A 16,573-nucleotide genomic window follows, 5' to 3' on the forward strand; every position below is an offset into this window, starting at 1 on the left:
GGTGACCTTAGAACGTACATAGATTTCCGCGCATTAAACCAAATTACGGTAAAAAACTGATACCCATTGCCTCTGATCCCCGAATTATTGGACCAAGTAAAGGATGCTTGTATCTACACCAAGTTCGATCTCCGAGGGGCATATCATCTGGTAAGTGTAAAGAAAGGCAACGAATGGAAGACTGCCTTTCGCACCAAGTATGGATTGTTCAAATATCAGGTGATACCTTTCGGGTTGTGCAATGCACCGGCAGCCTTCCAGTATTGTATGAACGATGTCCTTCGAGAACTCATTGACGTCTGTGTTGTTGTATATATAGACGATATCCTTGTGTTGTACTCCTCAGAATCAGACCATGTTAAGCACGTTTGTGGCGTTCTTGAAAAACTATGCCAGCATAGGTTATGTGCAAAATTGGAAAAATGCGTTTTGCACTCTACAGAAGTCGAATTGCTTGGATTTATCCTGACCCCAAAGGGAGTTCAAATGGACTCTTGAAAGGTGGATGCAATCCTCAAGTGGCCATCACCTAGTTCAGTTAAAGGAGTACAAAGCATGCTTGGATTTGCTAATTTCTACCGCAGATTCATTCCAGAATTCTCACATATTGTACAACCCATCACAGCACTCTTGCGAAAGAATAAGCGCTTCCTATGGACCGAAGAGGCTGAAAGGGCCTTCCAAGAACTAAAATTGAAATTCATCTCTGCACCTGTTTTAAAGCCCCCACGCCCTGAACTTCCATACATAGTTGAAACTGATGCATCCAGTTTAGCCATGGGGGCTGTTCTTTCCCAGAAGGATCCTGAAACCGGCCAACTTCATCCAGTAGCATTCTGGTCAAGAAAATTTTCGGCACCCGAATTAAACTATGCAGTTACCGAAAAGAAGTTATTGGCCATCAAATCTGCATTCAAGGCTTGGCGGCATTATCTTCTCGGTGCCAGGCATACCATCACTGTAATCACCGATCACAGGAATTTACAATATTTGAAGACAGCCAAGGCCCAATCATCACGTCAACTTAGGTGGGCCTTGTTCTTCGCGGAATTCGATTTTGTGATTACTTATCGACCAGGTTGTAAAAATGGCAAAGCAGATGCCTTATCTCGTATAGGAATGGGAGAAGCATATTCAAACCCTGAACCGGTGCCTTTAATTTCGGAGAAAAGAATCGTTGGTGTAATTACTTTACAAACTCTAAAAGACATTCATTTAAAGATCCAACAACTTTTCGATCCAGCTGCCTTGCAGGAATGGCTAAAGAAAGGCCAAGATTATTCAGTCATCGATAAACTACCCTACTATCAAGGTCGTCTGTTCCTACCAGACAAGGAACTACAAGAACTAGTTATCTCCAATTATCACGATGCTTTGATTGAGGGACACCCAGGAATAGCAAAGACAGAGGCCAAAATTAAAAGACCATTCTCGTGGCACATCTGACGAAGAGACGTAAAGTCATTTCTGCAATCTTGTGGTATCTGCGCCCAAAACAAGAGTCTGAAGAAGAAACCAGCTGGTCTTTTACAACCTTTGGATATTCCGCCTACACCATGGCACACCTTGTCCCTAGATTTTATTACTGACCTTCCCCCATGTAGTGGATTTAACACCATTCTAGTTATAGTGGATCTTTTTTCCAAAATGGCTCACTTTATTCCTTTAAAAGGATTACCTTCAGCTTCAACTTTGGCCAAGAAATTTCTTGAAAACATTGTCCGAATACATGGATTTCCTTCCGTGTTGGTCTCTGACCGAGGTAGTCAGTTTATTTTGCAGTTTTGGAGGAAATGCTGTCAATTGGTGCAAATCGACGTGCCCAGACCGATGGTCAGACCGAGAGGACCAACCAGACTCTTGAGCAATACCTACGTTGCATGTTACACCAAACCCAAGGCAATTGGAAGGATATTTTATGGATTTCCGAATACGCATACAAAAACTCTGTACATTCAGGAACCGGACAAAGCCCCTTTCATACCATATATGGGCATCATCATCGGACCTCAGAACTCGACTCGCCCCAACACTTGGTTCACTGCGGGCATTTCCATCTACACGCTACTATTACACGAGCCTTTAAGGAGGCAACTGAACATTTGAAACGAGCAAAAGAAAAATACAAGAAAAATGCAGATCAACATAGAAGTGAAGCTCCACAATACCAGGTTGGGAATCAAGTTTGGCTAGCTACAAGAAACCTACCTCTAAAAGGAACTAGGACCTTTAACCCTAGTCATTTGGGACCTTACACCATTAAAGCCATTCTCAACCCGGTGGCCGTCGTATTGGAATTACCTTCTAATATGGAAATTCCTCCTGTCTTTCACGTTTCACTTGTGAAGCCAGTACAACCCGGAACCAGGTTAACCAAACCACCTGACCCCATCCTAATAGACGGGGAACCCGAATTCGAAGTTAAAAATATCCTGGACTCTAAGATGTTGAAATCACGTCTTTTTAATTTAATTGACTGGAAGGGTTACGGGCCACAAGAAAGGTCATGGGAGCCTAATGACCACCTTCATGCACCTCGATTGGTGCAAAGATTCCATCGGAATTTCCCAGACAAACCAGGACCAAGGGGAAGAACGACCTTAGGAGGTGCCTTGGGGGGAGAGGGGGGAGTGCTGTCATGATGCCTACCCCCGGACATCCAGACCAAGTCCATCAATCCAGGGAGCAGGCATCCAGACACCTATTGAAAACCCAGCCACCCCAGCTAGGGGCTATCTGGGTTCAGTCCTGGCGCTGTAGGCGCCAGGCTTATATATGAGATCAGTCCTGGCGCCATAGGCGCCAGGCTCATATGAAGAAACTTACCTCATGCAGACCATGCTGCAAAGAATCCAAACCAACGTGAGGCCTGGAAGGAACTACTTTGTTTCAGAGAGTATTTTTTACTCGGGTGTGGTCTTGGGGAACTTCTTACCTGGGACTACTTTGGAGGCTATTTAAACCACGCCCGATGAGCAGCACACGCTTCGCGTTATTCTGCATCCTGCAGCGTAACGCTCACAGTGCCCGTCAGTCCAGCATCCAGTCTTCTGCCATGCCCGCCTCGAATCGGGAGTTCCTAGAAAGAAGGGAAATAAGAAGAAAGGGTTAGAGCAAGAACATTACCTTCATTCTTCATCTGATCCTGGATCCTTCGCGCATCTGAACAAGGAAAAAGACTTTATTTTGTGCGCGTCGCACCGCCAGCTGCAGCGCCGCACTGTACTTACCAGTCTTCACAGCACCTCCTCGACCCGGCGCTGCTCCATCATTCATCGCCGAACTCCCGGCACCTAAGGGGACGAAGAAAGACAATAAGGTGAGCCGAGAAAACCAACAAAGACAATTTCTATTATCACTATAGACTTACCGAGTTACCGCCGGAGATGATATTCTTCTACACACCACATCGTCTTACGCTGTACCTGTAAGGAGAGAGAAAGCAACAGGTTAAGCACTGGCATTTTTTACCGGACAGTGTTGGGTAACACAGACTCTTACCTAAACGCAATCAGCTGCTGCGGGACAACCTCCTCTCGAATCAAGCTGCAAGACAAAGGAAGGAATCGGACAAGAGTGAATAACAGACATTTTGAACTCTTAATAACCAAATACTTACGGCTCCTCGCCACTTACCTCGGAGTCAATATTCGTCTGGAACTCATCCAATTCCTTCGGACCAATGAAGTAACTGGTTATCTACGCGCCCCTGCACTCCACGCAGGATGGAGAGCTCATCATTCAAAACCATAAGGTGAGACCGGTGAAAGGGAATATCGGAGGTGATTAGAGGGAAAACGGTGGGGGTGTGCTCGCTCAATCCACGGGTGGCGAATTCCTTTTCTCCGCTTTCAGGAGAATACTCCTACGGGTAAAGCAGATGAAATTGAGCAGGCCAGTCTAGTCAGTCTTCTCTGCACTACAATTCACGTTGGTGGAGTCCGCAGCTATCCAGTTCCGACCGTCGCCCCTGTGGGAGCCAGGTGAGCGTAACACTGTGTCCCTTGCTGCAATGTGCGCCAAAGACCTAGTCTGATGCAGAGCCCTCGAGGTTTCTGGCTGGTGTTTCTCTGCTCTGTCTTGATCAGTGTGGCTGCCCGTTTGCTTTTGCTCTTTCTGATCTCTTCAGTGGACCGGAGTAGCAGACTCACAAATCCGCTTTATTGTGGTTCTTTAATGTTGCGCGATCTGGGGGGGAGATGAGAGCAGCTCTCACACACGTCTGCCCGCCTCCACCGCCATCTTGGAATCCCCCCAATGCACCTTCTGCTGGGCCCAGCTCACCTACTATCTCAGCAGGGAGGCACAGTCATCCACACTGCCTGGCTTCTCATTGCTAACCAAATTGTGTTTCAAGAGAAATTCTTTAGCAGCATATGCAATTTAACATTGTCCCATTTGAAAAGGAGTGACTGTAAAAGCATTGAATTTGAATTGACTTCTGTTTGTAAATTCTCATAAAGAAATCCGAATACCAAACATTTTGTTTGTCTGTTAACGAAGGCGACGCCACATTCCCCATACTACAGTTGACCTCCAGAGGAAAAGAGGAACGGTGTGGAGGAGGCGGAAACTCTGCAGAACAGTCAATCAAAGTTAATATGGATTCAAAATCCAGAGCATATCTTCCTTCGAAGTCTGGTGTATCAGCCATAGTGTCATCAGAAAAACTCGAGAGCGCCTCACTTATCATATTTGGGGCAACCGGCACCTGACTTAACGATTGTCCATCCAGTATTAACTCATTTACCACACAGAGGCCTTTGTTAAATAGCGATATCACTGATGGGCCCGCTTTATCTGTAGTACCGCTGGCCGACCTCCACTTCTCCTTACATGGGAAGTAGGAGGTAATAGCTTTAAACTTGTTCTCACCACTCTTCTTAATGGGTGGGTCAGGCCCCCTCATTAACCTGAATAATACCGTCCTCCAAGGTGTTACCGGAAGATGGTACAAGAGACTTATCCAATCCGCCATCATAAAGTGATTGTGACACAGAAATGGAGAGGGAAGAAGCAGCAAGTTTACTGCCACCAGCATGTCTGTATCTGATCTATGAGTGTTTGCTGAATGAGGTTTGACATTTTTTCTGCTCCTCAATACTAACATCAACACATGGCCGGTTAGTGAAATGTAGCAATAATGTCTCGCACCACAAGATGTTTATCAATCTGGCTTAAGGCTATTCCCCCCGTACTCCTGTGCGTGTTGTTAGCAGTTACCCAGACTGCCCGCCCGTGAGCCCCCCCCACTCGCATACACCATGACACAGAGACTGGATGTGCTTCATGTGGGCTCCCCAGTGGTTCTGCGGCCGCCGGCAATGCCCCGTTTATTTATACAGTGCACGCGACGGAGTGAAAGTCACCCCGTCGCGTGCGCGCCCTTAACGGGCCAGCGCCACACTCCTCCTTTTCCATAACAACAAAACTTGATAAAGGATGGTCTAAACTATCACACATTTAACAGCACACATTAGAGCACCCACACGTCCCCCCTTAATTGGCAGCCACCCTGGATCCCCCGAAAGCACTTTGCCCAACGGCCTGGGCTTATCTACCGACCAGCCTTCCCATCTCAGTCTGTCACATAGTCTGTAAGGCGGGCAGGTTTCCCACGCCCTGTTCTCAGGGGTACCTCCTGCCAGCCTCTCTGGTCGGTGTCCCTTCGCTTGGCCCCCCATGGGCCGGAGAGTCCACTGTGGGGGGTCCACCCTCTCCTTCGCCCGGTGCTTCTTCAAGGTCCATGTCCTCCATGGCCTCCGCCCTCGGCTCACCCAGTCTCTTAAAGAAGCTGTCATTCCTAGTCACTGATGTTGTTCCATCGGATGTGGTCACCATGGACCCCTTCACCGCCACCACGTCCAAAGGAGCTGGTTCATACGTGAGAGATAATTTGCCCTGTGGGTGACGATTCCGCACTAGCACTTTGTCTCCAAGAGCAATCCTTGGGGGTCTCAGACCTCTTTTGTTGTTTTCCATTTCAGTCCTTGCCCTTCTCTCCTCTTCCACCTGATCATTGTCAATGACAGCCGACTCTCGCTCCCCCACTTCAGGTATAATGTCTCTTGGGCAACGCTGGAACAGTGCCTCAGCTGGTGCCACACCCATAGAGGAGTGGTGTGTCATCCGGTATCCTCGCAGGAACACATACAGTGCCCTTTGTAGGCACTCGCCCTTTCCTTGAGCGATCCTAAACACTTTGTTGAGTGTGCGCATCAATCCGCTCTGCCTTCCCGTTGGCCCAAGGCCAGAGTGGAGTGACCTTTCTATGATGGATGCCGTAGTCCTTCATGAGGTCTGCGAAGCTCTCTCCTTGGAACGGCGCCCCATTGTCAGAGCACAGGACAGTGGGTAGGCCGTGGGTGGCAAAGATCTTCTCCAGTGTTCTCACCACCTTGTCGAACGCCACCGACTCCACAAACTCAACCTCGGGGTACCGAGACCACTCGTCCACCACCAGTAGGAAGTCAGTGCCCCCGGTTGTGGACCCACAGTCAGCATGAACCACTTCCCATGGCCTGGTCCCTCGGGGCATCGTTTCGATGGATGGTTCGAGCTGGGCCGGTGAAGCAGCCTGTCGCCACACACAAGACGACACAAACTCCTCCACTCTCCTTTCCAGCTCCGGGAACCACACCTTTTGGCAGAGACGAGCCTTTGTTTTGGGGGCGCCTTGATGACCCTGGTGCACCAGGGCGATGATTTGCTGAACCTTGGCCTGGGGGACCACAATCCTGTCTCCTCTCAGCAGGAGCCCAGACTCCGAGAATGTCAATTCTTTGCACACCCGCCAGAGTTGCTCCAGCGCTACTTTGGCCTCATTTGTTCTTCGGCCCAAAGCTTCCAACACAGTCTTCCAGGCACCTTGCCCCATGCCTGTCTTCAGTATTTCAAACCACTCATCATTATTAGACGTCTGCTCCAACTCCTCCACCTGCATCAAGTTTGGGGTTGCCGTTTCAATGACAAGCCGAACATGTTCATCTGCTTCCTCTGCCGACGTGGACACCTGGGTGCCCCCTCTCGGATGTTTGGAGAGATAGTCAGCAGCGTTGTTACTTCCCGGACGATAGATCAGCGAAACTCCATACTCGAGTAGCACGAGCATCCAGCGCTCTATCCTCACTGGTGGCTTCTATAAGGACCCAGCCATGATGGGCAGTAAAGGCTTGTGGTCTGTAACCAGTCATTGGTCGCCCCAAGATGTACAGGCGAAAATGTCTGCAGCCCCACACCATCGCCAGGGCCTCTCGCTCGATTTGTGAATACCGTTGCTCGGTGCCGGAGAGTGCCTTGCTGGCGTATGCTATCGGGCGGATTTCCTGATCACTCCCGACTTGGCTGAGGACCGCCCCCAGACCATAGGGGCTGGCATCCACAACGATCTCAGTCTGTAGGCTCAGATCAAAAAACGCCATGGTGTCCTCGGCAGCTAGAACGCTTTTGATGTCATCGAAGGCTGCCTGTTGAAGCGGCCCCCACTGCCAGACGGTGTCCTCCTTCGTTAGTGCCCTCAATGGCTCCGAGCGGGATGCCAAGTTCCGGATGAAACGGCCACAATACGTGACCATGCCCAGAAAGCTCCTCACATCAGCTACGTTCTCCGGTGGTCTGGCCTCCTTTATGTCCCTCACCTTGCGGGGGTCAGGAGACACGCCGTCCGCCATGAAAACAAATCTGAAAAACTCAATGGTCGTTTTGAGAAACTCGCATTGGTATTGAGTCCCTGTTGACCAGCACGTTGCACCTGAGCTGTCTCTTGGAGTGGTTTCTCGGGACGCCAATGCTGGACACAAAAAACACGTTTTCCTCATCCTCCTCCTCGTCCCCCTCCTGAGGGGCACCATCATCACCCTGGTCCACCTGGGCGACATTCGACGACCTCTGGGGGCGGAAGAAACCAGCCCGGACAGGTCCTCTGGGAACCACCTTCGGAGCTGTGGTCCTACACATCCTGGCATAGTGGTCCGCACCCCCACACTGGCACACTTCACACCCACGGCTGGGCACTCTGCTGGGTGCGGAAGATCGTACCCGCATTTCATGCAGGAGTTATTTCCTGCTGGCACTCTAAGTCCTTGGCCACTTGCGGGGCGTCTAAGCCCACGGCCTCTGCCGACCGCGCAGATGTCATCCGACTTGCTGGGGCACACTCCGGCCTCCATTCTGGTTGCTCGCAGTTCGGACACCTCATGGCATCTGCCAAGTTCTAAGATGCAGGGAAGGGTGATGCCAGGCTCTCGCAGGATTTGGCGCTGCAGTTTGCAGTTGCGAATCATGGTGTCTGGATCATTCCACGCACACGGCACCGCCAGTCTACGCAACCTCCCATAGAAGACATCAAGGGTCTCATCATCCTTTTGACGCGCCGCCCCCATGAAGAAACGTTCATAGTCTGCATTTGCCATTGGCAGAAAATGGTTGTGGGGCGCATCCTTCACCACCGCAAAAGACCCATCCCCAAGTTGCAGGGCTAAGAATATCTCATGTACCGCAGGGCCTGGAGAGTACAGGAGGGTGGCCAACTTACTGTCATCACTAGTCTCCATTGTGGCCCTGAAGTACATCTCGAGTCTGTCTACTGTCTATCCACATCTTCCACCTCGGTCCCTACTTGACGGCGTACCTGAGACATCAAACTCAGGCATTGGTTGTAGGGCCCCAGGTGGCTTCAGCAATGGTCTTGGCGGCAGGATGGGTGGTGGCTGTGGTGCAGGAGCAGCCGGTTGTTGAGGGCCAGCCGCAGCAGCTTGGCTCATGGTTGTAAGCGCACAGGCACCCCAGGGATGCCCAAATAATGGGGCCGCAACTCACCACACACACACACACACCAGTGTTCTTCTGCAGAGAATGGTCCTGAAATGCAGCCACAACCAGCCCACAGATACCAATGTTCCTCAGATGCAGCCAGGCAACGGCAGTTCCACGATGGGTAGATCAGGTGACCTGGCAGATGTGGAGGATCCAAAAATTGAGCACGGTGGGCCCCAAGGTGTGCATCCAGCAGGCCTTCCTTGGTGCTTCACCCAAGTACTCAGTGAAAAACAGTGAAAATGTCAATAACTCACTATGAAAATGACATGTGCTGCTTCTAGTGGCTATCCGCCACTGGATCGTCCAGAAATTAGGCTTGGATGGCTCACTGGCGCTTCATTACGAAGCCGTGACCTCCCAGGGCTTGTTTAACAAAATGGCCGCCGAACGTGTGTCTCACTCCCCTCTCTGCGGCATGTTTTTGTAAAATGCATTCACGTACGATCATCCGCGCATTCAGCAAAATCACCGCCTGTCCCGGGGTATGGTCCGATCGCTCGTCGCCACTGTTAGCAGTTACCCAGACTGCCCGCGAGCCCCCCCACTCGCATACACCATGACACGGAGACTGGATGTGCTTCGTGTGGGCTCCCTGGTGGCTCTGCTGCTGCCGGGAACGCCCTGTTTATTTATACAGCGCACGCAACGGAGTGACCGTCACCCCGTCGCGTGCGTGCCCTTAAAGGGCCAGCGCCACACGTGTCACCGAAGAAAGACTCTGCAGGAAGCACAGTCCGCACAAAACTGAAGACTGTCACACCCAATTAATTATTATGCAGCTAGACTTTATCCCATTAGCAAATGCTGGAGTCAATAAGAGTCTTTCACTGTTAATAAACTGGCAGGATCGTCCTTACACACAGTCTTAATTAAAGAGGTTTCGGCTAGCCTGTTCAAAGGGCCTACTCGTCCTTTGCCACGCAGTCACTGCTAACCAATATATTACTTACACCATGCCCTCAGGAGCTACGTGTCCACCTGTATTCTCCAAGAGTCGTTTTTGAGTAAGTTTGTGTTCGCTGCAGAGCCACAGAACACCAAACACTCTGCTCCACTCCACAAATGCTCCACTAGGGAGCCGGTGTTATGATGTGACGACGACTCCTCCACAATAGTAACGGAAAATACTCAACTCAGTATGCACCCTGTAAGCCTCTCCGACACACTGGACACTCTGCTCCACTGCGCCATGATAAAAATAAACCCTTACAGTATTTTGCGTTTATTCCCTCAATAACACAGGCTGCACAGCTGATTTAAACACACAGAGAAACCGAGTCACCGAGGGCATTTATTGTTTGTAGACCGTTTGAATTGGGGGTTATTTGAATTGTACATTTATACTGTGGATCTTTGCGATTTTGTTCGTGTGGTGATGCATGAATTGTTGAATCAGTTACTGCGGCTTTAATGGCCGCCTATACCGAGACATGTGCCCATTCTTGGTGCGCTATTAGAAGACTATTATCCGATGAGGTGGAGATAAGGGATGGGCGGGAAAGAGACAGTAGTGCACATGATTTATCATCAGGAATTCTTAATTGTCTCGTAAGGCTCGGGTTGATCGGAACAGCATCATGCACGCCAGTGTGTGACGACGACGCTAAGTTTTTCACACTTGTCATTTTTTTTTTCTCACAGAATCCATCTACCGACGTGGAGCCAGAAGATGGAGGAAGCTCTACCGGGTGAACGGACATCTCTTTCAAGCCAAACGCTTTAACAGGGTAAGACCTTTCAAATCAACTATTTATAAGTACATCTCTTTCCTACCTGCTTATGTACGTTATATACGGAATATGTTAAATGCATTGTGACTGAATACGTTCGGAAGTTCTTGTATTAGTCAGAAACTTGGGGTGTGGACTGCTGTGAATAATTCATGAATCTCCTCTGTAAATGAATATGAAGCTCATCGCTGCATGCGCAAGCATTTTGACAGAGTAGGCCAAGTTGATTATTATTTTTGTTGTGGCTGCCCGTTGTTAATGCTGTTGCTTTCGGTCATTCCCTTTTTCTTGTGTTTGGTTATGGAGTGAGATTAGAGTGCAACCCATCTGTATTGCCTGTAGTCCAAAAAATCTTTTTATAGTTTGTGATTTAAATATTTTTGCATGTGATGTGCTGGTAGAATTACTTCACTCTCTTATAACTTCTATGTTACTGGGATTTAATAACCTTATACAAGGGATGCAAACTTAAAAAGGTGCTTCATTAACTTAATTTGCAGAGGGTGAAGAATGTTTGGTAAGAGACCAATACTATTTGTCTTGTGATGGTCTCTTGGGCAACTCTCATGATCCCCTAACCCATTTTTGGTCTGACTTGAGTGCTTTGTCTTCTGGGGGTTGGATTAATGCTGAAGATTAGAAAAAACGTAAATGTTTGGAAAGTTACTGACCAGTAATGAACGTCATTTCTGGCAGCCATGGATGGCCTTTGGCTGTAGTGCAAACTTTAAGCGGAAATGAAATGAAATGAAGTTTAGAATACTCAGCGATCTCTTCAAAGCACACATTATCAGGAGGTTTCACAGGTAGCCCAATTGGAAGAGGTATGCATTAAACAGTTCAGCCAGCCATATATTCAATTCCAGGTACTTGATAGGACATGTGGTGAAGCTGTGGAAGCCTAATAACATTGTAGAGCGTACAAATGTAGGCTTTCCAAACCCCCTGGTCAGCACTCTGACTTATGATCCAAGCAGAACCTTATATAAATGTAATGAAACTTCACTGGCAGTTTAGTGCTAGAGGGTTGTTTTCCTTATAAACAAGGATGACATTGGTTTCTTAGTTATTTTAGAGACTTTACGGTTTAAACCCCTAATTACAAAACATTGCTGTTCGCATCGCACAAAGCTCGACCATTCTGTGATTTGAACCTGTGACTTGCAGATGGGAAAGATCTCAACTGCGTGTTCGGTGTCCAGGCAAAAATTCTGAAACAAAAGTTTCAAAAAAACAAACAAAAAAAAAAGTGACAAATGCATTTTTTTAATGTTAAAGGCTTTATTTTAATTTGTATAGAAAAATAAGTGTTTTTCACAAAAAAAACGGGTTTGGGGGGACCCCACGCCTCCATTAAAAAAAATACATTCTAAACTTTTTTTTCGACACTTTTGTGTTGGAACTTTTGTCATTCGAAAATGTGACTGTCGCAACAGTCATTATGAACCGCGTGTTCTCAACCCACAGAGTTATCTAATTGACATAAGACGTGTGGTGGTTAGACATCAGTTCTTATTTCACTGAACCTAAGAATATAATTTGCCAATGTAGAGATGGCAAACTAGACTTATACACAGGTGTGCATTTCCACAAACAGGTCCCATTTCACCAAGAAATCACACCCAGGGCACAAGCCAAATGTCTCCTCACACCATGGCTTTTACTTTGCAAAAAACGTTTCACCATCAATCTCTGCGTCTTTCCCATTCTGTTCTTAATTTGTCCTCTCATTTCTCATTTACTCACCCTTTGGGACATTTGTGATGCATCAAATACCATCTGACAAGTCACCTACTTCTCTCAACTTTACAGCCCTCTCCAAGCTTGTCACAACCCCAGATCTACTTTGTTCTGAAATCGGTCTTCTCCCAACTCACTGGCTTAAATTCACACCTGCATGTAAGCCTCTTTAGCCTACCACGTTCTACTCTGCATTCTCACTCACCTTCACTACTGTCCTCATCTCACCACTTTCTTCCTGCTTGGTGCATACCTTCACCTCCACTGTACACTGTTAGTGTTTTTATCTTTTACCTCAAGCTGTCCTATGCACACTTTAATGATTTCTATATTATTTTTTTTAAATTAATTTTGCTCTTTCATTTCACCTTCTTTTGTTTCCCTTCCCCCTTCTGTCTGTCTCTGTCTCGCTCTATCACTTTGCCTTTTTCATAATATTTACTTCATCTCCTTTCTGGCTCATTTTCTAAACCTCAACCCTCGCATTTTTCGTTGGCGGGTAAATATTTCCCATTGTCCTTTGGCCTAGTGGGAAGGATCAACATTTTGGCGATGGGTCACGCCTCCCAATACCCTCAGATCAGGACGGTCCATGCATGCAGGGTGGTAGAGGGTCGTTATGACGAGATCTGGCTGGGCAGGCTTCTGCTCTCTGGCTTTGGGCAACTATAATGAAGCAAAGCAGCCTCTCTGCCCTACCCTGCTCATAGTAGTTCCTGACCATGGTCTAATAATGAAGCATGTGGGACCAAACATGAAGCAATTTGTTTAGGATTGGTACACGTTTTTCCACATCCCTCACTTTATGAACATAGTCAGGCAATCAAACTATTTAGGTAACCAATAGCTTAACATTTTTAGAGATATGCATGCGAGTCTACAGTAGGTTTTAAAATATGGTATTGCATTGTTTGTTTTGTAACTGTCATGACTGTTTTTGTTTATCATTGTGTTTGACTTCAGGTCACCTGATCTTTTTGGGTGTGCAATTGGCTCCTTTGTACACATTATTTGTGTTGATTATTTGTATGAAATATATGTTACCTATAATGTTAATTTGGAAAAAGAAAAAAAGTTGCGTGCCAAGAATCTTATGAAATTATTTTAATATTTTTGGAATGTTGATTAAAAAGTGCATGTGAGATTAGTGCACATAGTAAAGATAACTTTGTTTTGGCTTAGGCACGACCCCGATAGTTGCCTTATTAGCTAATCCGGGTTCCCTTAATGTGTTTCTATGTGTACATTGTTCCCACCAAACTCTATCCCTGTTACATTTAGTTATGTAAGGCCGAAGCATAAAGGTGTGAAATAGGAAGAACAGTAGTTACCTCAGTCTGCCTGCCTGCTGCTCGGAACATTTCCCTAATGTACAAATATGTCGTCCTGAAGGTAGGGGAATTACACAATTATATGCGTATGCCCAATGTTGGTTGCAACTCTCCGCCTGGATTTTTCAGTTTCCAGTTTCGTGCTGCTGTGGGCTTGAGTTTACACACCTTGGATTACAATTCCAAAGCTAAACTGATTGAGCTATCTGCTCTCCCCCCTCGTCTCCCCAACCTAGGGGACCTCCCACACGCACTGAGTGTACAAACTTGACATATTCCAAGAAAAGAGCACCCATCATTCCAGAAAGAAGGAACATAGCCCATTTCTTTTCAATGCTCAAAATACACTTCCCAAGAAGGGAAAACTATTTGGGGTGCAGTAAGCCTGGATCCCAAGATACCAGGAGCTCACCAGAGAGTCTGCTCTGAAAATGGGGAAAACTGAATTCTGCAGTCTTCTGCAGAAAAGAGACTGTATGCCAAGTTCCTGCTATAGAAGTGGAAAATGGAATAGGCTACAGTAGAAGAAGGAAATATATTCTTGCTACCCAATATCGTAACTCCTTTGTGCAGAGGTGGGCCACCAGGAAAGCATCAAAGTGAAGAACAGTCCCCAAAGGTGGAATGTTGTACCCTGCTCTGAGACCGGTAGCTATGCCTTTCACTGGGCTGGAGGGAAGAAGCCTGGACTAACTCAGTTATGGAACCTGCACTACATAGAACAACCAACTCCTAAAGGGTTGGAATATAATGATCATTGAAGGCACTGTTAACCAGGTAAAACACAAAATTACAGCAAGAGAGCATTGGGTAAATACAAAAGTCTTGCTACCCATATAATCCAGAACACGTCTTAAAACCTCCCCTCCATGGGGAATGTCCTTGAAACGTCTGGCGCCTGTATAGCCAGTGCGTAATAGGTTTCCACATCCTAGCACCAGAATAATTGCACACACCCCCAATTGTTTTCTTTTTCTATTTTTTTACTACACCTTATTCGGGATATGTTATTTTTATGCTTAGCATATGCTTACTGTGAAATGTTTGCTGTTACCATGGCCAGCCCTCGCCCAATAAGTGTTCTGTTCCAAACACTGAATAAAGTTCTGGCCTCCCCCACGAAACCTGGAGTAATTGACGACACTGAGACAACTGTTTATGGACTATGGTCAGGAAGAAGGAAGAGCTTGCTGTGAGGAGAGGAAGAGTGGTGGTGCCCCCTCGGGGCTGCCAGACCTGCTGGTCATATCAGGAGTTAGTGCAGGGCCCCTTATTTCAGCCGGCAATATGGTAAGGATTCCCTCCTCAAGGAAGGCACAATCTCCCATGTCCGTGAAGAGTGAGGTGCGCAAGGGACCTGTGGGCAGTAATGCAGTTTGTGCAGTGAAGAGCCCAGCAAGTCTGTTCCTCTTGGAGTAGGAGGGACTCTGTGAAGTCAGAGCTTTGCCAGGTTGCCAACTGCAATTGTATAGGGTGCTTCCCAGTTTACGGGATTGTTCAAGGGGCCCTACCCTCCAATCTGTTCATTACTCCAGAAGCCCAAATTAGGTGTAGTGGTGACCATTGCCACCAATAGCCTAAAGAACACACCAACTTTCGAAGACAGTTCAAGGGTTTTTACTAAATGTTTTAATAAGGTTACTATAAGGGTCACCCACCCCCCTTCCTCCCATCTTCCCTGGGTCTCGCCCACCCTAGCCCAGAATTCCCCAAAGTGGTCACTAGAGTTTGATAACTCCCAGTGTCCATGATCTGGCTGGCTAGTGGTGAGAGCCTGAAGACAACTGCCTTATCTACCTTACTCCCTAAGTGGTGTTCTGGGTGGACCCTAACCTGGAGTTCCACAAGAATGATCTCCATAGCTGGTGCCTTTCAAACACCAGTGTCTCAATCTCTTCACCGCTCACACTCTGGTATTTATCCCCCAATGCTCTTTCCATCCTTTCCCTTCCTCCTCTCCTCCATTCTCTCCTCTTCGCCTCAGTTCTTTCTCCCCCTCTCTATCCCCAATGTTCTTTGCTCTCCCGCTACCCTCTCTACTGCTCTCCCCTTCCGACTCTCCCTCACCTCTACTCTTCACAACTCTCCACTTACTCCCACAACTCTCTCCTCCCTCTATTCTCCACTACTCTCCTCCCACTGCTCTCTACTATATTCTCCTCCCACAACTCTCCAATACACTTCTCCTTGTTCTCAGTCACCCTCCTTTCACCTTTCTCACTCACCCTCCCCAACATTTACACTTGATCTCTATCACTCACCATACCCATGCTCTCACACCCAAGTACCGCTTTCTCTCAACACCAAATAGCTTGTCTTGCCCACGCGCACTGTAAGTCTTTCATGCTCTGCACCACCAATCTTCCTCCAGTTGGTATCTCAGTCCTCCTCTTCCTCCCTTGACTGCACCCAAACAATTCATACTCCTCTGTTCCCTGCATTGCCATTTATTTCCTTTCTCTCCCCTATTGCCTCTGGCACCCACCTGGTTCCCCAGGCCAATCTCTGTCTTAATCTTTCCCCAGCGTTGAGTCATTCAGGTGCAAAGCTTTAAAGGACCACTTAAGCCTGGCCCCCTTCTCAAATGCGGTCCCACCACCGTTTTGTAGTAGCAGTCTTGTTTTGCTGACTCTGGGCTTTTCTCCTTATTTGTCGCGGGTGGGTTGCATGTGCCCCTCCTCTGCTGCAAGTCCATCTGGACTAGGTGGTCCTGCAATGGACAAAATCTATTTATATATTGGTTATTTATAATGCGCCTATACAGCAAAATGGTATTTCAAGGCATATCAAGACAAAGGACGGATGGTACAGGGAAGACAAAAAAAACGTTCCTACTAGGTCTTGAGACTATTTGGAGCGTGCAAGCGCATTAACAAAAAATCAGGGGAGAAGGGGGAGGTGGGGAAGTGCAGGTAGGGGAGGAAGGAGCAATGCTAAGGAGGGAGGGAAGAAAAA

General features: G+C 47.5%; 1 protein-coding gene across 3 annotated transcripts in view; it reads left to right on the forward strand.

Moving 5' to 3' along the window:
* Positions 1-16,573, forward strand: part of PRKCZ (protein kinase C zeta) — a 1,951,357-nt gene that overhangs the window by 1,169,174 nt on the left and 765,610 nt on the right. For all 3 annotated transcript variants that reach the window (XM_069610174.1, XM_069610176.1, XM_069610175.1), the window contains one exon: positions 10,459-10,544. In XM_069610174.1, the coding sequence (XP_069466275.1) occupies positions 10,459-10,544 (86 nt within the window). The remainder of the gene's footprint in view (positions 1-10,458; positions 10,545-16,573) is intronic.

Source organism: Ambystoma mexicanum, chromosome 8, assembly GCF_040938575.1.
Source record: "Ambystoma mexicanum isolate Mex_15411 chromosome 8, UKY_AmexF1_1, whole genome shotgun sequence".
Classification (NCBI taxonomy): Eukaryota; Metazoa; Chordata; class Amphibia; order Caudata; family Ambystomatidae; genus Ambystoma; species Ambystoma mexicanum.